Source organism: Carassius carassius, chromosome 1, assembly GCF_963082965.1.
Source record: "Carassius carassius chromosome 1, fCarCar2.1, whole genome shotgun sequence".
NCBI lineage: Eukaryota > Metazoa > Chordata > Actinopteri > Cypriniformes > Cyprinidae > Carassius > Carassius carassius.
Genome location: NC_081755.1, coordinates 40841384 through 40865142, shown reverse-complemented (window position 1 = coordinate 40865142; position 23759 = coordinate 40841384). Strand labels below are relative to the sequence as shown.

The 23759-nt window shown below is 35.6% G+C and overlaps 7 protein-coding genes and 1 long non-coding RNA gene across 8 annotated transcripts; 4 read left to right on the top strand and 4 right to left on the bottom strand.

Annotated features, from left to right (window-relative positions):
* The first annotated feature begins 556 nt into the window (after nucleotides 1–556).
* Nucleotides 557–1390, top strand: LOC132151055 (hemoglobin subunit alpha-like). The gene is made up of 3 exons (XM_059559301.1): nucleotides 557–717; nucleotides 862–1069; nucleotides 1162–1390. The coding sequence occupies exons 1-3, from the start codon at nucleotides 623–625 to the stop codon at nucleotides 1288–1290; spliced, it is 432 nt and encodes a 143-aa protein (XP_059415284.1). The 5' UTR covers nucleotides 557–622; the 3' UTR covers nucleotides 1291–1390.
* Nucleotides 1391–5541: 4151 nt separating this feature from the next.
* LOC132151007 (hemoglobin subunit beta-2-like) lies at nucleotides 5542–6339 on the top strand. The gene is made up of 3 exons (XM_059559298.1): nucleotides 5542–5698; nucleotides 5795–6017; nucleotides 6109–6339. The coding sequence occupies exons 1-3, from the start codon at nucleotides 5607–5609 to the stop codon at nucleotides 6235–6237; spliced, it is 444 nt and encodes a 147-aa protein (XP_059415281.1). The 5' UTR covers nucleotides 5542–5606; the 3' UTR covers nucleotides 6238–6339.
* A 2185-nt stretch (nucleotides 6340–8524) lies between these two features.
* On the bottom strand, nucleotides 8525–9289 carry LOC132151087 (hemoglobin embryonic subunit alpha). The gene is made up of 3 exons (XM_059559303.1): nucleotides 9135–9289; nucleotides 8848–9055; nucleotides 8525–8758 (listed from the first exon to the last, which is right to left on the bottom strand). Exons 1-3 carry the CDS (start codon nucleotides 9227–9229, stop codon nucleotides 8630–8632), a joined length of 432 nt encoding a protein of 143 aa, XP_059415286.1. The 5' UTR covers nucleotides 9230–9289; the 3' UTR covers nucleotides 8525–8629.
* A 1526-nt stretch (nucleotides 9290–10815) lies between these two features.
* On the top strand, nucleotides 10816–11614 carry LOC132151023 (hemoglobin subunit beta-2-like). Its single transcript, XM_059559299.1, has 3 exons — nucleotides 10816–10975; nucleotides 11072–11294; nucleotides 11386–11614. Exons 1-3 carry the CDS (start codon nucleotides 10884–10886, stop codon nucleotides 11512–11514), a joined length of 444 nt encoding a protein of 147 aa, XP_059415282.1. The 5' UTR covers nucleotides 10816–10883; the 3' UTR covers nucleotides 11515–11614.
* Nucleotides 11615–13321: 1707 nt separating this feature from the next.
* On the bottom strand, nucleotides 13322–14066 carry LOC132151071 (hemoglobin embryonic subunit alpha). The gene is made up of 3 exons (XM_059559302.1): nucleotides 13912–14066; nucleotides 13625–13832; nucleotides 13322–13535 (listed from the first exon to the last, which is right to left on the bottom strand). The coding sequence occupies exons 1-3, from the start codon at nucleotides 14004–14006 to the stop codon at nucleotides 13407–13409; spliced, it is 432 nt and encodes a 143-aa protein (XP_059415285.1). The 5' UTR covers nucleotides 14007–14066; the 3' UTR covers nucleotides 13322–13406.
* A 1467-nt stretch (nucleotides 14067–15533) lies between these two features.
* On the top strand, nucleotides 15534–16979 carry LOC132151039 (hemoglobin subunit beta-1-like). The gene is made up of 3 exons (XM_059559300.1): nucleotides 15534–16015; nucleotides 16089–16311; nucleotides 16778–16979. Exons 1-3 carry the CDS (start codon nucleotides 15924–15926, stop codon nucleotides 16904–16906), a joined length of 444 nt encoding a protein of 147 aa, XP_059415283.1. The 5' UTR covers nucleotides 15534–15923; the 3' UTR covers nucleotides 16907–16979.
* On the bottom strand, nucleotides 16209–17573 carry LOC132151152 (uncharacterized). The gene is made up of 3 exons (XR_009436314.1): nucleotides 17255–17573; nucleotides 16757–16885; nucleotides 16209–16337 (listed from the first exon to the last, which is right to left on the bottom strand). It is a non-coding gene; the product is annotated as an uncharacterized LOC132151152 (long non-coding RNA).
* A 1685-nt stretch (nucleotides 17574–19258) lies between these two features.
* Nucleotides 19259–19998, bottom strand: LOC132150959 (hemoglobin subunit alpha-2-like). Its single transcript, XM_059559294.1, has 3 exons — nucleotides 19844–19998; nucleotides 19549–19756; nucleotides 19259–19468 (listed from the first exon to the last, which is right to left on the bottom strand). Exons 1-3 carry the CDS (start codon nucleotides 19936–19938, stop codon nucleotides 19340–19342), a joined length of 432 nt encoding a protein of 143 aa, XP_059415277.1. The 5' UTR covers nucleotides 19939–19998; the 3' UTR covers nucleotides 19259–19339.
* Nucleotides 19999–23759: the final 3761 nt, after the last annotated feature.

Here is a 23759-nt window from a genome sequence, read left to right as displayed (position 1 = left end):
AATGTTAGCTACTTTTTTGAAAACCGAAATGAAAAAAAAAATGAAATACTAAAGCACCCTTGTAAATAGGTATTTGAATTACAATATATAGCCAGACAAATGCGACGATGTTACAAGTGTTTTCAGTTAATGATGATTTTCAAATAAACTTTATTACTCGAAATTAATTTCATGTCATCTTGTCTTGCCATTGATGACATGTCATCTTTTCCGATAGTTCAGGCACCATTTATTAAAGCAAATAAAATATAATAAAAATAGCTAAATAAATAGCCTAGGCTTCACAAGTCGGTTCAGTTCATTTAAACATTGCTTTAATTATGATTAATAAGTTTTAAAATGGTGATTAAGTGGGAATAAAAATTATTAAACGGCTACTTAAGCGCCTGAAGGATGTGAAAATAAAATCGTTATCTCAATTAAACAAGAAGCACACAATTGGCACGATTTTGATTGGGCAACACAAGTCGGGGATCAGAAGAAAAGCGTTTAAGGGGTGTGGTTTGGACCGATTTGACGGGTGTGCCCTTCCTTAGTTTTATATAAAAAGTGAGACAAACTTCTGTTTTCGCCAACATCTTTTTCTGAAGACAATCTAACTTGAGAAAAAGAAGACGCAGCAATGAGTCTCTCTGATAAGGACAAGGCTGTTGTGAAAGCCCTATGGGCTAAGATCGGCTCCAGAGCCGATGAGATCGGCGGTGAAGCCCTCGGCAGGTAATGTTGAATTACTCTCTTCCTATACAGGTCTATGTAGACCTTTGTCAAATAACTTTGCAAAATAACATGAAGTTAAAGTTTTGATTTATTCGAGTATCTCAAATGATCACCGAAATGAACAATGTTATTGCTTTCTTTCAGAATGCTGACCGTCTACCCTCAGACCAAGACCTACTTCTCTCACTGGTCCGACCTGAGCCCTGGGTCTGGTCCTGTGAAGAAGCATGGCAAGGTTATCATGGGTGCAGTCGGCGATGCCGTTTCAAAGATAGACGACCTTGTGGGAGCTCTGTCCGCCCTGAGCGAACTTCATGCTTTCAAGCTGCGTATTGACCCGGCCAACTTCAGGGTACACCATGACAAAACTTACCTAACAGTGTAACTTTAGACTTCTCATCGTGGACATATCCGTTATAATGTGTTTCTGTGTTCCTTTTCTAGATCTTCGCACACAATGTCATCGTGGTCATCGGCATGCTCTTCCCTGGAGACTTCACCCCAGAGGTTCACATGTCAGTTGACAAGTTTTTTCAGAACTTGGCTCTGGCTCTCTCTGAGAAATACCGCTAAACTCCCGGTGGGCATCCAAACGACACGGTGCGGCACCCGTGACCAACTCAAGTGTGATGTCTGAATAACATTTCTCAATAAAAGGCAGAGAATAAGGAAATGAGTCATGTCTTATTTTTATCTCTCATATTTGAATCGATCATGTGGAAAATAATTGACCTATATTGTTTATTTGATAAAACCATTCTGCTTCCACATTTGTTGTGTCCCTTTGCAAATAAACTTACCAAAGCTGCATTTATATGCTCAGAGTACAAGAAATGGGTTTTTAAAATAACCATTATGTGTATGAATTTGAGTCAACACGGTTCATGGTTAGTCGATATTTACATTTCAAACCACTGTAAATATTTGTTTTCCGTATAATAGTGGCTGTGTCCGAGAGTCTTATATATACACAGTCAGAACAATGAGAAATATGATGTTTCACGGGGTTTCTTCAAGGTTTTCCATTACAAATATAAAACAACTCTTATTTTCAAAAGTCAATTAAAAATGCTTAGAAAGGTGCACTTTTAAAAATCCATTATTTTGTATCTGTTTTTGCCTTTAATTACCAAAAAAGTTTTGACATATGATATGTCTGTGAAGTTAACTACAATTTTAGTATTTTGCAGTAGCCTACCTACTATTACTCCACGGCTTAAAAAAATAGCTACAATTGATGAATTATGAAATTCAAATTTCAAACTACTATTACAGACCTGGGATGAATTGAAGTTATTAAAAATGAGATACAGCCTTGAAATCACTATTATACATGAACACCATTCTCCACCCAGTTCTCCTGAGGTCAAAGAAGAATTTGTCCGTGTACACATATTAAGATTTTACAAGACAAAACAAGGGGGATATAAAATAGCGACACTCTTACTCATTCTGACATATAACATCTTCATCTTTTCATCATAGAAATGCAGAAATTTCATTAAATTATCAGAGGTGAACAGAGAGAGTTAACAGTTTCTATAGTCTACTTGACCCACAAGACATTACAGGTTTTTGAGCCCTATACAGACAAAAAAAGTAGGTCTATATTAAATTGCTAATTATTTATTTTAAAATATCTGAAAGAGGTTTTTCATTGTTTTCTTTTCTTTTTCTGCACGGAATCCTACGGGTGATTTAATAGTCCCAAGAAAGGATGCTAAATAGGCTATTTTGAATATTTGTCTCGCACAGTTTTCATGATCTAATAGCGGAAGAAACATGCAGATAACTCAGCTAGCTTACATTAAGCGAAGTATTTTCTAAATGTTGTAAATTTATTTGTCCACTATTTGTCCTTTCTCAGAAAACCAGACAGGTACAAAAAAAATAAATTTCAGCTAAATGTCAGACATAGTTTCATCCAGATTTTGACAATATTTTTCTTGTATTTTTTTTTTCTGTTACAGATAATATATCTTTCCACTACAGTGGACGTCATGCACTGATTCAGCCTATGGGCCTATATATAGATTCTGCTTTATTTTGCATGTTTTATTAAAATTATGATATAATTTATAATTCAATTGTTTTGTTAATCAGAAATATTAAATAGTCTTCAGATTTGATCATTTATTTAACTTCTTACAGTCTATTTATTTATGAGTTCATATAAAATACTATGAGTGCAGATGTGTTCATGATTGTGTTCGAGTTGATGCATGGTGATATAATAATTCATGCATCAAATGACTATAGGCTAGTTGTTTATTTTAACACAAGCATGTTTTCATCTCACTATGCGCTTGGCTTAGGAACTTGTAATGTTAGCCACCTTATAGTCTATTAATCAAGATGTCCAGAACAGGCTTGATGCACTATGAAGTTGTAATTGCCATGACGCATTAGCCCATGATTGCCATCTGCAGCAGATGTAAAATTCAATTTACAGTAGTGCTTAAATATGCCCTAATGTTAATGCCTATAAAGTTATAGGCTAGGCTGCATATAAATGGACAAACTGCTTAACGTTTCCAATGTCATGTCCATTGCAGTGACCCCAAAGGTAGTTTCTTAATGTATCCTTCTATTCAGAATCGGACAGCAATTAAAGTGATTTCATGCAAATGCATTTCCATAGGTTTTTAACATTCTTTATTCCAAAGATCTACTACAACCTATTCAGTAGGTGTAATGTATTGTACATTGCTTCAGAGGTATTGCAAGTATTGTATAGGCAACAATAATAAAATAGTGTGTTAACATAAAAAGGTGGTTCTCAAGTACTTTTAAATGCAAGTAGCCTACTTCTGTACTTTTACTTAAAGAAAAATCTGCCTTTACAACTTTTACTTGGCATGGAGTAATATTTGACCAGCAGCATCTACTTTCACTCAAGTAATAGAGTTGTACTAGACTAGTTTATCCACCTATGCTTGTACCAACTTCTTTTCTGTATTCCCTGCATATGGCTGTGATACTAAGCTTCAAGGCATTGTGAACGACACATCATGCCTTTAGTGTGTTTTGATTGTGTGTGTGTGTGTGTGTGTGTGTGTGGTATCGCTGATTTGCTGAACTTCTTACAGACAAATCAAAGCCCTCTAGTTCACTGAACGACACTGAGTGCATTTCCTTCGCGCCACTTTACAAGTAATTGCCCTTAGTGGGCGCATGCTCTCTCTCTTTTCCTTCAGCATGCTCTCTTTATCAGAGGTCTCCACAGCAGAGTGATACGCACAACCGATTTGACACGTTTTACGCCGGATGCCTATGGAACACGCTAAATAGCTAAAAAGATATAAAGAATGATAAAACTATCATATATGCGTATACTATATAATAATACAAATGTAGGGTCCATTTATAACATATAGGGCCTAATAAAAGGTAGGATATGTTATTTTCATATTCCAATATCTCCATTAGATACCAAATTCAGAATGTTAATCAAATTAAAATGGAACTGAAACAGAGATAGACTTTTCAAAATATTTTAATTAGACAACTGTTTGAAAACATTCTTTACAAAACATTAGCTATGAAAAATGCCAATTAATATATGAACCCTGCAGACTTCCTCAATAGCTGTTACACTCTGCCTCACATCAAAATAGTACATGTGTCTGTGATCAAAACAAAACTGAGACGGAGCTGCACTTTCTATAACAAAAATGCGTAAAGTATTCGGACAATGTTCTTATAAAAACACGAAGTGCACATACCTCACATTTGAAACACTGTCAAACAATGAAAAACTAAGAGAACATAGGGTATGCTGTGTCCTAGCAGCACAATATGTATCCACAATAAAAGAGACAATGAATGATTCGCCATTACTTGAGGTTTCCCTCATATTTCTCAAAACTGTATAACTTATTTACATTTATGCATTTACCTGACGCTTTTATCCAAAGCTTATATTACTTATTTATTTTGTTAATATTTTACACGATGTTTTTTTTGTATTTTCATATTTAATTTAATTTAAATTAATTGTAAACATTGAGTATTTGCATCGTCATACTTAACATTCCACACATTTTGTGCGTAGCCTAGCTGCTATTGCTTTGGCAATACTAATGTGCAGTTTTTGTCATGCCAGTTCAGCACACTTACATTGAAATTGATAGACATTGGCGCCCCCTGTCGGTTAAAGTAGTGGACTGGTTCTGTTTAAATTTGTTAGCCCTCTTTTAGCCAAGATAAGACTTATGGACAGCAGGGGTCGCTGAAAGACGTCATTCTGTGATGTCAGACTTTAAAGTTCTGGGCTTAGTTCTACACTTTCCATCGCCTGCCTAGAATATAATCAGAATATTATTTTAAAGGGGGGTCCTTATGTGCAGATATGGTAGGCCTACTGTAAAAAAGTTATACACACGTTGCACTATACACTTTTTTTTGAAGTATCCTAAATTAAGGAGATGTTGCCTCTTTTAATTACATTATGAAAATTTCGATAAACAGTTATTCAAATTATATTTTGATTTAGGAACATCAAATTTATCTGTTCAGAAACAATATTCTATCATATCTATTATGTCATGTATTAGATATCATCAGATTAACATTGTTCAATAAAAACGTTGCCATATTTAAATAAGTTATAAACAGAATTCATAGTCTCATTAGACCTGTTGTTGTTTCCATATTTTTAATCTCAGGAAAACATTGTTAGAATTAACTACTTGGGTTTAGTCTTTGCAGAAGAGAAAAGTATGCAATGATATGCATCTTTTGGGTGGACGTGGTAGATCCATGTCACCCAATCGCCTGTCAAGGGGTGGAGTGATGAAGCGCATTTAAGTACCGCAAAGAAACTCTCTCTTGCAGCACTCTTTAGCTTTTGTTTAAGGCACATTGTCTGAACATCTAAAGTCGGAAACATGGTTGAGTGGACAGAATTTGAGAGGACCACCATCCAGGACATCTTCTCCAAGATGAACTACGACGTCGTTGGTCAGCAAGCTCTGGCAAGGTATTGAGTTTTGGTAATTATAATAACTTAAAGCGGCCATCTAGTTTATTTGCTGTGCTCTAATATAATGCTCTTTCTCTTCGTTCTGGTTTGTAGATGTCTGATCGTTTACCCTTGGACCCAGAGGTACTTCGGCAACTTTGGAAACCTGTACAATGCCGCTGCCATCATGGGAAACCCCATGGTTGCTGCTCACGGTAAAGTCGTGCTGCATGGCCTTGATAGAGCCTTGAAGAACATGGACAACATCAAAGCCGCCTATGCTGAACTGAGCGTGCTGCACTCCGAGAAGCTCCACGTGGATCCTGACAACTTCAAGGTAAGATGAACGTGTTTATTACCAAGCCTTGTTCTGACTCCAGTGCTCATCCCTTCTGTCTATGACCGTGTGTACTTGTGTCCTCCCACAGCTTTTGGGTGACTGTCTGACCGTCGTTTGTGCTGCACAGCTGGGTGCTGCCTTCACCCCTGAGGTCCAGGCCGCTTTCCAGAAGTTCCTTGCCGTCGTGATCTCCTCCCTTCAAAGACAGTACCACTAGAAACAAAACCTGCTGTGACTGTTACACAGAGGATCATCTGATGCTTAAACAAAAGAATATGTTCTTCTGAGTTAAAGCAAATAAATGTTTCATTATTCAGTATGCAGTGTATCCTGTGTTTTTTATATTCGCATGAATTCACAGTTCATTATATTCTCATACATGCTTTTTTTATAATTAGGCTATACATAGTCATCTGAAATAAGGATGGCCTTTCAGAGAAGTTACAGAATTGTACAGTTCTACAGTTATTTTATTTGAAACAGACACAAATATTAACACAAATACATATTGCAAACATCGATTGTTCAATTTTTTTTTAAATAGTCTAATGGTTATATTTGATGTAATCGTGAACGCCACTGACAAACAACTAACATGATAGCTACTGTCATTTTAACAATGTGTGTTAAGGTGGAAAAAGTATTGATTCATAATCAAATGGAAACGTCAAGCCTTTTAAAATAATAAACAATTAAGGGTAAGCAAAAATAGATAAAACAAAACGAAATAATAAATACATTTATAAATGAACAAAACCAAACAAACAAAAAAGTAAATAATACATTTATTGGGGTAAATAAAATATTAAAAGAATTATTTTTATTTTATTTAATGAAATAATAATGATTTTTCAATGTTTTTATTCTATTTTTTAACAATATTTTGTTTTTCTTGAACAAAAACTAAATTTTGAAATAAAGACATTAAATTAAAACCATTGAAACCTGTTACGGAACTGTTGAAATGTAGTAAATTAATTTGATTATATGCGCATATCAAATTCAGCAACATACGTTTTTTTATTATTTAATTTATATATATATATTCGATACAAATACTAATAGTTCTGATGGTCGACCATGTTCAGATTCGGGCTAAAATTAATGTTCTCAATGAATGGTTATGAGTTATAATTAAAATAAACTTTATTAGATTTAAGACGTCCATATCTGTGACTAATTATATTTTGCATTGAGATTTATTTTATTTTATTTTATTTTATTTTATTTTATTTTATTTTATTTTATTTTATTTTATTTTATTTTATTTTATTTTATCGCCCGCGCACGCAGCTTTCAGACAGTACTTTCTTGTCTTCTTTAAACTTCATTTCAGACATTTTATGTGTTGTTATTTTAATGACAAAATGTGACAGCTTTTTAATTGTAGCGTGATGGCGAATTCATGGTTCGCGCAAGCACGAATCTTTGCACTCATGTCCTTCGCTTTTGCACAGTATTGGACGCACCAACCCGATCTCACGGCAATTCGTACATATTTTACGAGGTGGCTTATTCGTACGACCACACTCGTACACATTCATACGATTTTTGCCAAATCGTACGTATTTTACGAGTTGCATAATTCGTATGAATATGTAAGAATGACCTACACCTAACCCCACCTCTAAACCTAACCGTCACTGGGGTTTAGACAAATCGTATAAAATCCTACGAGTGAGGTCGTACAAATTCATACGAATAAGCCACCTCGTAAAATACTTACGAATTGGCACGCTCTCAACATGCTCTCTTGACTCTGCTCTCGCAAGTACGCGTTGAATTTTGTCCTTGCATCAGTGAAGACCTGAATGGTGTGTATGTATATATATATATATATATATATATATATATATATATATATATATATATATATATATATATATAGTTCTACAATATAGCCTAGTTCTACAATAAAAGCATATCAAGATGTAAAGCTGTTTCGTCTTTTGTGTCGTCGCTTTTTTGAGGAGGTGGGGGGCTTGCGGTGGAAGAATTGTCTGTTTTCGGCTAGGGCATCAAAGGAGCCAGAACTGCTACTGATTAGTGAAATATACACTTGGCACTTTGTACGTTGAAGGACTTTAATCGCAACAATTATAAAACCATCCAAAATATAGTAGACTAACGAATCTTAAATACTTTACATCTCTGCCTCTTCTTAGGCATATGCTTAAGGTTGAGAAATTATTATAGCATTATTTTTTTTATACAAAGGTTAAAGTTTATTGATTGAGTTGCTGTTTTTTCCTCTTTGATTTATTTATTTATTTTTTATTTTTGTGGTTAGTCAGACTAAACACTTTTGTTGTAAAACGTCCACAGCGAGTTTCAAGAGATAAAATCACGTTTATTGGCTGGTAGTTCCATATAATGAATGAAACAGTTGCAATATTTTGTCTCTCCATTTGCAATAGTTTACCACGTTATGACAACAAAGCTGTTTTTAAAACACTGACAGGTCTATGAAAGAAAGAAGAAGAAAAAAACATGCACCAAAGACGTTTAGTTAATGTTTTTCATAATCATTTATTGCATCATAAGACAGAATGTTTATACAGGTATATATCTGGTCTGACGCAGTTCGACTTCATCACAATAACATGAATTTATCTGTACTTCTCGGACAGAGCCAGAGCCAAAGCACTGAGGAACTTGTCCATAGCAACATGGACCTCTGGGGTGAAATCGTTGGGGAACATAGTGGCCAGAACCACGAGGATGTTGTGGGACAGAATCTGTGAAAACACAGGAAACAAATTAAGTTGACGTGAATTAACGAGAGTAGTATTCGGTATTGACTAAAGATGAAATTCGTTGCACTTACCTTGAAATTGGCGGGGTCCACGCGCAGCTGGAAAGCATGAAGTTCGCTGAGGTTCAGGAGGCCAGAGGTAAGGTCATCGATTTTGCTGACAGCCTCAGCAACGCCGCCCATCACAGTCTTCCCGTGCTTCCTCACTGGGGCAGAGCCGGGGCTCAGGTCCTTCCAGTGAGCGAAATAGGTTTTGGTCTGGGGGTAGACCACCAACATCCTGGACACACACAATGAACTGAATGACAGATACATGCCCGAAGAAAACTTTGTGAATTAGCTTAGATTAATAACCTTACCTGGAAAGAGCATCTTGACCAATGTCATCAGCCTTTCCTGCGATCTTGGCCCAAAAGTCTTTGACGGTAGCTTTGTCTTTGGCAGAGAGACTCATCGTGGAAGGATGACTTTGCAGCAAACTTCTGTAGTCTGCTGGCAAGAGGACTGGCGGTTTTTATAGAAGATACACCCAAGACCCTCCTCTCTCCCCAAAGATGACTTATCAGACCTTGGAAGAGTGCCAAAATGTCTCGGTTTTTCTCAAGACATACTTCGTCTTTTCTATCCACTTTATTATTATTATTAACCTATTATTATCATATAAATTAGCAGTTAATAAATTAATGTTAATTAATGTAATAACCTCCACTTATAATTCGAATGAACAACATACGGCGATACTCTTAAAAAGTTTTTTTTTTTTGTTTTTTTTTTTTTGTCTTGTTTGTTGGGTTTACTTCGAAACTACAACTTTTCACGTGAGGAGCCATTAAACATATGTGTGCAGTTGGAACTGAGGGAGTTGGAACACCAAAACTTGCTGGGAGCTACATTAACCGCCGACCCATGATTTTCGCTCCTCTGCATTTGCATGGTGTTCTCATTAATTTGGGAAAAATTAAAGGATGTAGACATAGCCGATTCTCTAAACAAATATCGAACAAAGTCTATTTTTATAGGACCTCTCTCTTTAACATAGAATAGCATCTTGTCCTTTTCTGAGCAGACGGGCTTTTCATGTTTGTGACCCTGAGTCTCCTCTAAGATCACAACATGGTGCCCTCCGGTGTTTTCGTGCAATTTAGAGAAACGCGGGGTCGTCGGCCGGGTACAGATGAAACACGGAGCTGGTTTATAGGTTTATAGTCTTACAATGTAAAACTACTGTTTAACGTTTTTGAGATGAACTATTCACAGTGTACTACTCTTACTCAATTGTTCAGTTATTTAATGATGAACTGTGGAGTATTTAACTCATAGATGTTCTGCTATTTAATAGCTAATTATTAATTTGTATATGATAAAGATCAGTAATAAAAGTGCTGATAATATTATTATTATCTGTCGAATGATATATCTTTAAAGACACTTTGACGAAATCAGTTTTTAAGTTACTTTAAAGCCTTAAACACCCGTGTTTTAACTCTTTAGGGTACTTTTACCACTGTATAAAAGTCGGCTACTTCTTGTCTTTATGAACTGTTTATAGGTAGGCTATCATTGTTCATCTTTTGTTCAGTTAGTAGACAACTGAAAGAAACAACATGAACAAATTACAAGTTTTTACTTCATAGATTTTGTGGTGCAGAACACATTTGCAGATAAATATGGAAGGCACAGTTCAACTTTATAAAACTAATTTCTATGTTCAGAATTCCATATTTACAATTTAATTTTATTTATGTCTCCCATATGCAATTTACAATCCGATCAGTAGCTATAATTGTTCTTTAAAATGCTTACACATTCAAATAAGTAAAAAAAAACATGCACACTCAGTAGGCCTAGAGTGGTTACTGCTTTTTATCAAAAATATTGTTAGAATGATCTGTTTAAGTTTAGTCTTTGCAGATATCAGAAGAGAAAAGTATGCAATGATATGCATCTTTTGGGTGGACGTGGTTGATCCAGCCCACAGTAATGTCACCCAATCGCCTGTCAAGGGGTGGAGTGATGAAGCGCATTTAAGTACCGCAAAGAAACTCTCTCTTGCAGCACTCTTTAGCTTCTGTTTAAGGCACTTTGTCTGAACATCTAAAGTCGGAAACATGGTTGAGTGGACAGAATTTGAGAGGACCACCATCCAGGACATCTTCTCCAAGATGAACTACGACGTCGTTGGTCAGCAATCTCTGGCAAGGTATTGAGTTTTGGCAATTATAATAACTTAAAGTGGCCATCTATTTTCTTTGCTGTGCTCTAATACAATGCTCTTTCTCTTCGTTCTGGTTTGTAGATGTCTGATCGTTTACCCTTGGACCCAGAGGTACTTCGGCAACTTTGGAAACCTGTACAATGCCGCTGCCATCATGGGAAACCCCATGGTTGCTGCTCACGGTAAAGTCGTGCTGCATGGCCTTGATAGAGCCGTGAAGAACATGGACAACATCAAAGCCGCCTATGCTGAACTGAGCGTGCTGCACTCCGAGAAGCTCCACGTGGATCCTGACAACTTCAAGGTAAGATGAACGTGTTTATTACCAAGCCTTGTTCTGACTCCAGTGCTCATCCCTTCTGTCTATGACCGTGTGTACTTGTGTCCTCCCACAGCTTTTGGGTGACTGTCTGACCGTCGTTTGTGCTGCACAGCTGGGTGCTGCCTTCACCCCTGAGGTCCAGGCCGCTTTCCAGAAGTTCCTTGCCGTCGTGATCTCCTCCCTTCAAAGACAGTACCACTAGAAACAAAACCTGCTGTGACTGTTACACAGAGGATCATCTGATGCTTAAACAAAAGAATATGTTCTTCTGAGTTGAAGCAAATAAATGTTTCATTATTCAATATGCAGTGTACCCTGTGTTTTTTATATTCGCATAAATTCACAGTTGAAATATAGCTATTCTCATATATGTTATGAAAGACTGTGCCATTTCCAACTAAAACAATTCATAGCTAAATCATAGGCGAACTGTATATTGAAAAATAACGATGCCTTTTAATAATAAATAATACATTTTCATTAATTTTTAAAACACTTTTAATAATAAACAATAAATAGTAAACATGAAAATAGATCTACAAACAAAAGAATCAGTCAATAAATTGGTAACTGAACAAAAACAAACAAAACAAACAGATAAATTATTTATATATTATTATAATAAATAGCCTAATATATGTTATTAATAAATACGCCGTTTGTCGGTGTAAATAAAAGAATGGAATGTACCAAAGAAAAGTTTTTAGATATTTGACCCCCTATAGGAATATTAAAGTTCACTGAAAATTGAAAAACAAAAGTTTTTCAAATTGTTTTACTCGGCAAGAAACGTTTCATTTCTTAGATTTAAAGAAGTTAATAACTGAAGACAAATGGAGAAAATTAATTTTTGTAAATATACTTACTCAATTAAATGTATCTCAACCATGTGAATGGATAAAAAATGTCCACATTTATTTGTATAAAGCTGTATATCGGGGAGAGTGGGGACGGTTGCAGCTTGGCTTATTTCTTCAATCAGGAATGAATTACAGTGATGATATTAATACTGCACATGCTCAATCAGCACCTCAGCCTTTCTAGCTAAACTCAACCACATGTGACCATTCCTTCTACAAATATATATTTTTTTCTTAGCTTCTAATAGGCATAGTTATAGCATCTCGCCGCATTGGAATTATAAGGTTCTATCTGCGTTCTGAGAAGTTTTGATATATTGAGCTTCAAAGTTTTTGCGTTCCATGCATAGACTTCTGTACAAAGAAATCTGTCTGTTACTCAAAAAGTCCCAAAATGTACACAGCTTACAAGACAAACATTAATATGTAAATAAACTGTCACAGAATAAGAATATGTGAATAACTCAATTTTGACAAAAAATGTCAGACATAACATTATAATTCCAAGGCGATGATGTGTCAAAGATATTGTGTCAAGCTAATATACCAAATTTTAATGACTGTTGCAACCATACCTTGTTGTGGGGTCAGTTGCAACATTTGACTTTGTCTATTCAAGCATAATTTGTATGTATATGTGTTACAGCAATGCGAGTGAGCAGCTGACTGAAGTGGCCTTATTGTATTAAAATTATGCCTTTCTAATGCAAACAGTCTCTGTGAAACTAAAGCAAAAGCAAAAAGTGTTGCAACCCTCCCCACTCTCCCTATACTCGAAGTATGCAAGTGTAAAAAAGCAACATTTATTTTTTTCTTGAGGGAAAATGTAAATTTGATCAGTTTTCTCAATCTAAGGCCTGTGATGGAACCTTTTAAAGAAAAGTTCAAATGTATAGCTATATTTTTATAGGCTATGTGCTATGTGAATATTCAACAACTTTATTATTTATTATTTTATTATATATTTGAATGTTATTATATGCAAATACAAATAGTTCTTTAACAGACTGGTCGACAGAATGAATGAAACTGTGAAACTGAATGAAACAATCAATGAGTTGTATTTATCTTCACGTTAAGGTGTTTTTAAAACACTGCAGGTGTATGACAAAAACATGCACCAAAGACGTTTAGTTAATGTTTCTCATAATCATTTATTGCATCATAAGACAGAATGTTTATACAGGTATATATCTGGTCTGACGCAGTTCGACTTCATCACAATAACATGAATTTATCTGTACTTCTCGGACAGAGCCAGAGCCAAAGCACTGAGGAACTTGTCCATAGCAACATGGACCTCTGGGGTGAAATCGTTGGGGAACATAGTGGCCAGAACCACGAGGATGTTGTGGGACAGAATCTGTGAAAACACAGGAAACAAATTAAGTTGACGTGAATTAACGAGAGTAGTATTCGGTATTGACTAAATATGAAATTCGTTGCACTTACCTTGAAATTGGCGGGGTCCACGCGCAGCTGGAAAGCATGAAGTTCGCTGAGGTTCAGGAGGCCAGAGGTAAGGTCATCGATTTTGCTGACAGCCTCAGCAACGCCGCCCATCACAGTCTTCCCGTGCTTCCTCACTGGGGCAGAGCCGGGGCTCAGGTCCTTCCAGTGAGCGAAATAGGTTTTGGTCTGGGGGTAGACCACCAACATCCTGGACACACACAATGAACTGAATGACAGATACATGCCCGAAGAAAACTTTGTGAATTAGCTTAGATTAATAACCTTACCTGGAAAGAGCATCTTGACCAATGTCATCAGCCTTTCCTGCGATCTTGGCCCAAAAGTCTTTGACGGTAGCTTTGTCTTTGGCAGAGAGACTCATCGTGGAAGGATGACTTTGCAGCAAACTTCTGTAGTCTGCTGGCAAGAGGACTGGCGGTTTTTATAGAAGATACACCCAAGACCCTCCTCTCTTCCCAAAGATGACTTATCAGACCTTGGAAGAGTGCCAAAATGTTTAACTTTTTTCACGACTTTCTTGCTTCTTCTTCATTTAATACACTTCTATTCAATCATTTAAAAATTAATTAAATGGAAGTTAATTCATTTAATAATTAACAATCTATAATTTTAATGAATATCATAAGGTGATAATGCATTGTGGTTTTATTTTGTTGGGTTTCTGCAAAACTACAGAATACAACTTTCCACATAAAGAGCCATTGAAAATATGCAGCCTACAACTTTTTTTCGTAAAAGCACGCTTAATCTGTTAATATGAATTGGTTGATTTTGTCATATTCCAAATGTACTTATTTGCCAATTAAATAATTCTTGCCACGCCTTGCTGAGAAAATGTATGTTAGGCTATCTTTGAAATGGTCTGTTATCAAAAGACTGCGGGTGGTGTAGATAAGCCACATTTCAACAGTTTTTAAAATCTTGTAACAGGGAGATATTTGGAAACAATATTTAAAAATAAAACTTGAAAGCAATATCTCTCAGAAGAGCACAAAATTGCAGAGTGGTACCCTTTCAAAAGCAACTAATACGCACTTTTAACGTACTAAAATTGGCTTTAATGTACTAATATGCACCATTTCGAGGTACAAAGGTACAAATGTATTTTATAATTCGTACTTTATGGGTACCACCCCAGTGACAACTTTGTACGTCTACTTTTTTTCTGAGAGTCTAGGAGCCTTTGTTTAAGATTGTTTCACACCTTATGTACTATTGTTTGTACATTGAACCCTTGGTAAAAGTGTGTACTTACTTTATTAACGTAGACCACACGTATATTTTTAATTCTGTAATTGTTTATAAACTCATAAACACACACACAAAAAAATAGATAGATACCTGGAGTCGTCAGTTTATGATTTGAACACGAGTTACGCAGATTACCTCACGTGATCAGTTGGACCGATGTTTATGTGACATTTTGTCAAATGGTCGTTGTTTAACCCTTTATAAATCATTATAGCCTATGCACGCAAAACACGTGCGTATCATGTGCAAACCAAAGTCAATTTTTGCATATCAATACCACGATTTTGTTTTTATATGGCGTATACTATTTATACGCATTTTCATGAGACCGGACTCGAAAATCAGGCATTTTTTGCATTAAAAAACAAAAAACAAAAACAGTTTAGAAGGCTATGTTGGCGTGCGCAGTTTTCGCGGATATGATACGCATCTACCCCACAACCCTGACCCATTGCATATCATATGCACGACAAAGTCCGTTTCTACGTGTAGCTAAATAGTACGCCAAATCGAAACATGAACTCTTGCTATTGATACGCACTTTGATGAGATCCGGTAGAAAGTAATATAATTCTGGCCAGCTGAATAAGTGTCAAATTGTGTAAAAACTAAGCAACACACCTGAAATAATCAATCAAGGTCTTCGTGCACATTTGAAAATATGAAATTTAAACGAAATAACCAGCAGGTGCCGTTTTGAAGGCAGATCTCGTGAATACTCCGCTATGCCTCACATTGCGCTGTTGAACTGTTTACAGGAAACAGATATTGGTGATATCGACATATCAGCCCTGTTTCAGTCCAAGTTAATTTTGGCACATTAATGATGCTCGTGTTTCAGCGCTGATAAGTAGGCCTACTAAGGGAAAAGCTAATTTTCAGATTGGATTAACGTCATTTGGACATAATTCATAACATATGTTTTGCAGGATTACATGATTATACAAGCGGTGACTGATATAAATAAACGCGACCTCTCTAACAAATAGTGCCATCGCAGCATTAAAGTATCAACTGCTAATTGATCATGGTGGAGTGGACTGACGCTGAGCGCAAAGCCATCAAAGCTGTGTGGGGAAAACTGAAAGTGGATATTATTGGTCCCCAGGCTTTGGCAAGGTGAGTGTGTCCAATCTGTTAATCTGAATGCAATTAGTTGGCTTCTTTGACATTTACACGTGTTCCTCCACAGATGTCTCATCGTGTACCCTTGGACTCAACGCTATTTTGGCTCCTTTGGGTCCTTGAGTGACGCCGCAACCATTATGGCTAATAAAAAAGTGGCTGCTCACGGCAAGGTTGTGCTCAACGGACTCGGAAGAGCGGTCCAGAGCATGGATGACATCAAGAACACCTATGCGCCCTTGAGCATGTTGCACTCCGAGAAGCTTCACGTGGATCCGGACAACTTCAGGGTGGGTCTTCGCTTTTGAATTTGAACCTGAGTATGGGGACGAGGAGGGGTTAAATAATAACTCGCATGGCCTTTTAAAAAATTCACAAACCACTGTCTAACTGTGCGTTTGGAAGTGCATGCTACAATAGGCAGCATGTAGTAGGCTATAAACTCTGTAGTATGCAATAATGCTTATACCTTCAACTCAGTCATGCCTCTCAGTACATTCAATCCCTTTAAAAAACTATATTTAACACAATTATTATAGGCATATGTTTTTTATGCATCTTTAACCCCACACCTGCACAAAGACTTCTTAGTGGAAAAGATTCTTTAGATTAATACAATGTCGACGCAAAACAACTGTCCAGAGAAAGGTTCTTTTTGGAAACCCAAAATGGTTCATATTGCATCCTTTTAAAAACGTATATAGTTTAAGATTGTATATGTGAAAATTTTAACACCTTGTAATTTTCTCCTCAAAGCTCCTCGGTGATTGCGTGACCATTGTTGTGGCTTCCCAGCTCGGTCGTGCCTTCACTCCAGACATTCAAGCAGCATGGCAGAAGTTTCTGGCAGTTGTCGTCTCAGCACTTGGAAAACAGTACCATTAACTGAACATCTGGTTTTGAAAAGCTGCACAGAAATATGTATGTGCATCTTCCAATTAATAAAACAATAAACAAATCAGTGTTGTTCTGTTATTGATGTCCTTAAACTTAATAGCATGCTATTATTATTGGCTACAGGCATCTGGATTGTAAATTAACTTTTTGGGTTTGGAATCCTATCTTACAAAGGGAAATATTTACTTGGAAAAACCTTTTAGCGACTACTTTCTGGTTTCAGCACTGGACAGCGCCACATACAACATGTCCAATCCTATCAGGCACTCTTAACTCAGACTAAATCGTTAAACATTATACATTTTATTTCTGTCATAAAAAAGACCTGATGCTTACCTGCTTTTCGGAGAAAATATGGAGACAGATGGTTGGTTCCAGATGTGCATTTTGCGTGCAGTTAAAAGTCAGTGGCTGATGCAAAGAGGTGTTATGTCAAGCATTTTGAATGGTTAACCAGATAAGAAAGTTTGAATCTCTTACAGTCTTGGCACAGTAGCCTGTCAATCTTATTTTCTCCACCCATCCTTAACACCAAAAGGGCAACAAGACGTCATAATAATAAGGTCTCGACTCAAATGTTCCTCGTGATACGTTTGTTTACTGTTTGTGAAAAGTGCATTATGCTTCGCTGTATATCTGTAATGTGCACATAACGGTTCGTTTGTAATACCCCATCATAAACAATTCATAACTGTTTATTTATTTAAAGAACAAACAGCATTGTTGAAAATCGGAATGAATTTAATCTTTAAGGGCTGATGGAGGGTAGTTTTCATTACAACTAATTGACCGACAATTAAAATGGAAAAATTTGACTTAGACACATGTAAGCCTATTTTTTATTCAAACTTTACAGAGACAGAACAATGACAGCGAGCCCCTCCGAGGCTTTCATTATGAAGGACATCCTATAATTGCTCTATACTCTTGAAGTGTAACTAACAAATGCATACATACATAAATAATTAGGTGTGTCATTACATACGACACTGTATAAAACATATTTTAAACGTGTTTTGAGCTGCCATGTCTTTTGGGTTAAGAGTGCTGGTGGTACATGCAACACGTTATCAATATTTTGTCATGAAAACAAATATGCGACTCAAATAAATAATAACTTAAGAAATGCTGATGTCGTAAATGAATGAAAGAACCTCATGTTTCAGTCGAATCTATAAATGAATGGACAATGGCCAGAAGTGAGGGGAAACTGACTATAATATTTACATTTCAGTAATAGTATGCTTTAAGCTTGCATTTATGAAGGGGTTGGCTCTAAAAAGATTTAGCTACTGACCAGGCAGTATTTAGCTTAAAATGCAGAAATATCAATATGCAGATATTCTGTTTATAACCAACCTACTTAACAGTCTATTAAATATTGGACATAACTAGCCTACTAACAAGTTAGTAAATTTAAAACTGTATAACTTATTTTTTAATTGCATAATTCTTTTTAATTGCATAATGCTTTTTAAAAAAAATTCAAAGTTTAACAGAATATTGTTTTGAAGAAAGTATGAAGTGAAAAAAATGTGATATGAAGAATGTGATTAATACGAAAATTTAATACATATATCGACAGACTATGCATTAGTCAGTATACTGTAATCAGATATGTGAAAGTATGATAGCATGTATACATTAACTTCTCACCCTAACGCACATTCTGCGTTTATTTGCCTCTTTATAATGAATCGCTTACTGTATTCCTCAAATGTAAGTTTGGATAAAAGCGTCTGCTAAATAAATAAATGTAAATGTAAATATATAGGCTTTAGTCAGACCGTGTCAGTGTGGAAACGTTTGAAATGTTAAAATAATAAGTAATTATATTTATTTATAATAAGTTAAATAATTTAAATAGATCCTAAATTAACTAAATATGCAGGCGCAATGATGAAGGAAGCGTTCTTAGCGGTCAAGGCATGCGGTTTGCAGCTCCCTCGCGACTGGACTTTTACTTTTAAATGTTACATTTAATTTTAGAATTCCAAAATGTTCTTACGCAATGTCGTATCAAAACAGTAATCAAAAATAAAATAAATTATCATATAAACCAGTGTTTTTGGAGCATTTTACAAAAGTTTAGAGCAAATAAGTTTTTTTGATTGAGTGATTCAAATATTTGAGTTAACTCGTTGGGTCTATTCAGTTGAATTTGTTACCAAGTTACTATAGCTAGTAACTTCTAGGTCTATAGGTCTATAGCTAAATTTGGTCTATAGCTAAATTTGGCCAATTATAACCTGAGTAGCTTACGTGTACCACCAACCCTATGCATATCAGACCCGTGTTGTGTTTTTTTGTGTAGCCTATTAACAAAACGAGACGAAAATGATAACTTGATTTCATTTTATTACATTCATCATCATTAAGGCGAATACAGTGTCGCGTCGGAGATGAAGGCAGGGGTCGACTTTAGCGGTACTTCTCGGACAGAGCCAGGCTGACCAGAGCGAGGAACTTGTCCACAGAGACATGCACCTCAGGAGTGAAGTCATCCGGAAACATCATTGAGAGCACAACAAGGAGATTGTGATTGATGATCTGACAAATAAATAAATACATAAATAAATAACAATACAGATTAATTGCAGTTAAAATGAAATATTTTCAGCAAAACGTACCTTGAAGTTAGCGGGGTCCACGCGAAGCATGAAGGCGTGCAGCTCACTGAGGGTGAGCAGACCCCCCTTGAGATCATCCATCAGCTCGACAGCGCTCAGGACGCCCTTCACCACGGTCAGCCCGTGTTTCTTCACCTGGGGTGAGCCGGGGCTCAGGTCTGCCCAGTGGGAGAAGTAGGTCTTCGTCTGAGGGTAGACGAACAGAGTCCTGCAACGATTCAAAACAAAAGAGATATAACAGCAGCCTATGTTATGCATGTCCGTTCATTTATGCAAAAACTGCATTGCAAACTACCTGGCCAGAGCCTCACTGCCAATGTCTTCCGCCTTAGGGGCAACCTTGCCGAAGAAGGTCTTCACCGCCAGTTTGTCCTTTGCAGAAAGACTCATTGTGACTGGATTAGTTGTTAACAGGCTGCCGAAAAAAAAACTCAACCTAGCTGTGTTTTTTTGGCAGGGCTTTTTAAAGGAGAGAAGGGCATTGTTTTGAGAGAGAGAGAAAAACAAACAGTTTTTGGCTCCACCTCCCATGTGGGGGGATAAACCTGATAAGAAAGACAAGCTGTTTAAGTGTGAATCAAACTTAATGTTCACGAAAATACATACATTTAATGTATCTATTATTCAAACACTGTCAATTTCAGGTTCCCCCAAGGCCTTCACTAAACACACATTGTTTGATTCCTGGTGAACTGTAGCTTGACTTTAAACTAGTTGTGACATTGCACAGTTTTTAAAGACTCTGTCTAAAAAAGCTGTAAGGTCGATTGGTACATAAAACATCTCTTAATTTCTTTAATTTCTGGAGGTTTATGCTGTAGGTGTAAATTAACAGCTAACAGTATTTAAAAAAAAAAAAAATCAAATTCAAATGTTTTTGGTATTTTTTATTTTAGCTACATTAAGAAAGATATTAAGGTAACACTTTAGATTAGGAAACACTCTGGTAACACTTTATTTAGCCTATAGGATACAATTTAAGCTATTAATTGGTTACTTATTAGCATAGATATTACTAGCATATTGGCTGTTTATTCGTACTTATAAAGCACATATTAATACCTTATTCTGCATGACCATATTTTAGATCCCTCAATCCACCCCATACCTAAACTTAACAGCTACTTCACTAACTATTAATAAGCAGCAAATTAGCAGTTTGTTCAGGGATAACTCATAGTTAATAGTGAATACGTGTTCCTTATTCTAAAGTGTTACCAACACTTTCCATAGTTGCTTATTAGCATGCATATTACTAGCATATTAGCTATTGTATTAATTAAACGTATATTAATGTCTTACTCCGCAAGACTATATCCCTTAACATTACCAGTACATAAACTACTACAAAACTACCTTAAGCAGCAAATTATGATTTTAATGAGGGAAAACTCTTAGTTGCCTAAATAGTAAATATGTGTTCCCTACTCAAGTTTTATAGCCTATTACACCAACCTTTTACCACAGCTAGTCTGTGGACTGTACATTAATTATGTAGCCTACAATGGATAATGTAATAAACAAACAAAGAAATAGGCTGTAAATGAAACAAATTAATGAGTGAACGAACGAATGAATACGTAGGGGGTATACTGTTAAAAAAAGAAAAAAAGGAGTCAGTAGGAGATTTTATGTTGATATTCAAGTGTTTGTTAACGTGTCCAAATGTTCTCCCAACGTTCAAAATTACGTTGGAACAAACAGTTTTACATTGAATAATATTGTGCAAGCCACCCCCCCCCCCCAAAAAAAATATATATTTAAAAATTATTATAAAAATATTATCATTGTTTACTAGCTTAATTTATGCTGTTGCATTTCATTATCAGTTATCTGTCATGTAGATCAGAGTAACTTTATGCGAGTTCTGCATTCAATACAGTTGTCTTTTAATATAAATGTTTGCCCTTACTTTTAAGAGGCAGATACTGAAGATAAAAACACAATAATAAAAGAAAAAGAAAAAAGATCAAGAGTATAAACAATGCTTTAGGACATGTGGCAGATCTTTTAAAATGAAATAGATTGCGTTTTATTCATTAGATGAACTAGTTTTTGTAAGTTTTTAAGTTGCCAGTTAGATATACTGACTTTTAAAGTTAGGTAAACTTTTTTTTTTACAGTGTAGTCTTTATTTGTGTGTGTTCATGTTTTGTCCCCCTATTCTTTAAGTGTAAAGTAAACACGAATTCTAGTGCTGGTGGCACATATAACCGATAAATGATTTATTTTAAGAATTTCGCTGTGATTTGTGTCCACGTTGCCAATACTGACATTGAATTAAAGACTTCTCAGACTGTATTCGAGTGATAAAGCCCATAGACATTAATATTTGACCAAGCTACTACTGCTGTAGAGAAAGGGTGGATTTCAAGCCTTATCATCTGGAAACATGAACACATTTTATCAGTAACTTCAGAAGTACCCGCCCATGTTTGGCTCTGATCTCGATTACAACGAATTTGCTCCGGGATAGAAATCTTCCGGCTTTCTGCTGAAACATGCTGAAAATGTGCTTCTGAGAATGCAAGATGTTTCACGATGAATGGTGTAACTCAGGGGCATGTGCTGAAGGCATGCAAAAGGAATTATATCGATAAACAAACAAACAGGGATAACAAAAACGGTACTTACAGTCAATATACGTTTTTGTTTACACTTTACAAACTTGATGTGAATTTATCATGCATGAATGATATTATGTGACCTACGTAATAATTTATATGCATAACACTTTAACAAAAGTAACATAATTACTTTTGTGTAGTATATATATATATATATATATATATATATATATATATATATATATATATATATGTGTGTGTGTGTGTGTGTGTGTGTGTGTGTGTGTGTGTGTATGAGTATATTTAGACTAATTTAGCTGTCATTATGCATTTATAGTCTACTTGTATTTAAAAAATAAATAAATAAATGTTTTTGCTTGGTCACAGTAAGGATTGTTGGTCATGTTATCATCTGGTTTAATAGTATGGTGCATTATTTGCAGGTTGCACATTTTTGCAAAGCATTTTTATAGAGTTTTCATTGGACAGTGGGAATAAACACTTGCAGCTGTCATTTGCTGTTTTCTTTTGGGATGCTTTGTTTCTTTCTTTCTTTCTTTTTTTCTTTCGTAACGTAAATATTTAGTGTAATAACCAGCATTATTCTTACACCTTTAAAAAACATATATAGAATTCTGACAGCAAAAAAGCTGCTCTTAACTACAAATGTTTTAATAAATAAAACCCCGTAGACTCCAATAACCACCTAAAACCTATTATGATTTAAAGCTTTATTATTATCATTGATAAAGAGGTTCTATTCTGTAAAAGAAAGGTTACTCAAACTATATTGAACAAATGCTCAGGTGCCAGAAAACAGCTACCATGTTAATAAAAGGTGTTAGTTACAATAAATCAAGCTTATATTTTTATACACAGATAAAGAAAATGTTAAAGAATGGATGTCTGTGCACATCTATACTGATGGACAGCGAGCCGGTTTCTTAATCGTTGTATAATTGCGCCCTCTGGCGTACAAACAAAGAAAATATGAACATGGGAAAGTTTTTTTTTCTTTCTTTTTTTTTTTAATTGCTGCATTGTCCTGTAGGTCTATAATGCGTGCACATCCAATAAACACTCCACGACACTTCCTTCTGTCCAAATTTATTTCCCCACCCACCAAAACAAGGGAAACAAACAGACACACATTTAAATGTGAGCACTTCACATAAAGGTTCATGGCCGGAAAATGTGCCAAAAGATATACAAAGCTGTGAACAGATGTTACAAATTCAAAGATATTCAAAGAGTGTTAAATAAAACAAATACAAAAGAGTATAAAACTAATTAGGTACTAAACTAGATATAAGAAAGTGTGTGTATAAAGTGGGTAAAAAACTTCAATCTATCTTTCCAATTAAACAAAGCTTTTCCATTTAAAATGAAAAAATCCAACATCTTGTGTGGTCGAAAAAAGCCAAGAAAAAAAATTCTATAGTCTCTTCACTAAAACTTTGGAGATGATATATATTATTTTCATTTTGGAAAACATTTTACATTCATCATAGACAATACAGAGCCTTTAACCGCCCATTCTGGACCCGAAAACCACCAGCGACTGAGCAACAAGAAACAAAATCAGCTGCTGCTCAGCGAACACATGCCAGAACCAATGTGTGTGTATCACTTAAACCCGATGCG

Coding starts and splice junctions, on each gene's coding strand:
- LOC132151055 (XM_059559301.1), top strand. CDS start 623: ATGAGTCTCTCTGATAAGGACAAGGCTGTTGTGAAAGCCCTATGGGCT. Junction 718..861: donor GGCGGTGAAGCCCTCGGCAG/GTAATGTTGAAT, acceptor GCTTTCTTTCAG/AATGCTGACCGTCTACCCTC. Junction 1,070..1,161: donor TTGACCCGGCCAACTTCAGG/GTACACCATGAC, acceptor TTCCTTTTCTAG/ATCTTCGCACACAATGTCAT.
- LOC132151007 (XM_059559298.1), top strand. CDS start 5,607: ATGGTTGAGTGGACAGAATTTGAGAGGACCACCATCCAGGACATCTTC. Junction 5,699..5,794: donor GGTCAGCAAGCTCTGGCAAG/GTATTGAGTTTT, acceptor TCTGGTTTGTAG/ATGTCTGATCGTTTACCCTT. Junction 6,018..6,108: donor TGGATCCTGACAACTTCAAG/GTAAGATGAACG, acceptor GTCCTCCCACAG/CTTTTGGGTGACTGTCTGAC.
- LOC132151087 (XM_059559303.1), bottom strand. CDS start 9,229: ATGAGTCTCTCTGCCAAAGACAAAGCTACCGTCAAAGACTTTTGGGCC. Junction 9,056..9,134: donor GGTCAAGATGCTCTTTCCAG/GTAAGGTTATTA, acceptor GTGTGTGTCCAG/GATGTTGGTGGTCTACCCCC. Junction 8,759..8,847: donor TGGACCCCGCCAATTTCAAG/GTAAGTGCAACG, acceptor GTGTTTTCACAG/ATTCTGTCCCACAACATCCT.
- LOC132151023 (XM_059559299.1), top strand. CDS start 10,884: ATGGTTGAGTGGACAGAATTTGAGAGGACCACCATCCAGGACATCTTC. Junction 10,976..11,071: donor GGTCAGCAATCTCTGGCAAG/GTATTGAGTTTT, acceptor TCTGGTTTGTAG/ATGTCTGATCGTTTACCCTT. Junction 11,295..11,385: donor TGGATCCTGACAACTTCAAG/GTAAGATGAACG, acceptor GTCCTCCCACAG/CTTTTGGGTGACTGTCTGAC.
- LOC132151071 (XM_059559302.1), bottom strand. CDS start 14,006: ATGAGTCTCTCTGCCAAAGACAAAGCTACCGTCAAAGACTTTTGGGCC. Junction 13,833..13,911: donor GGTCAAGATGCTCTTTCCAG/GTAAGGTTATTA, acceptor GTGTGTGTCCAG/GATGTTGGTGGTCTACCCCC. Junction 13,536..13,624: donor TGGACCCCGCCAATTTCAAG/GTAAGTGCAACG, acceptor GTGTTTTCACAG/ATTCTGTCCCACAACATCCT.
- LOC132151039 (XM_059559300.1), top strand. CDS start 15,924: ATGGTGGAGTGGACTGACGCTGAGCGCAAAGCCATCAAAGCTGTGTGG. Junction 16,016..16,088: donor GGTCCCCAGGCTTTGGCAAG/GTGAGTGTGTCC, acceptor GTTCCTCCACAG/ATGTCTCATCGTGTACCCTT. Junction 16,312..16,777: donor TGGATCCGGACAACTTCAGG/GTGGGTCTTCGC, acceptor TTCTCCTCAAAG/CTCCTCGGTGATTGCGTGAC.
- LOC132150959 (XM_059559294.1), bottom strand. CDS start 19,938: ATGAGTCTTTCTGCAAAGGACAAACTGGCGGTGAAGACCTTCTTCGGC. Junction 19,757..19,843: donor GGCAGTGAGGCTCTGGCCAG/GTAGTTTGCAAT, acceptor GAATCGTTGCAG/GACTCTGTTCGTCTACCCTC. Junction 19,469..19,548: donor TGGACCCCGCTAACTTCAAG/GTACGTTTTGCT, acceptor TTTATTTGTCAG/ATCATCAATCACAATCTCCT.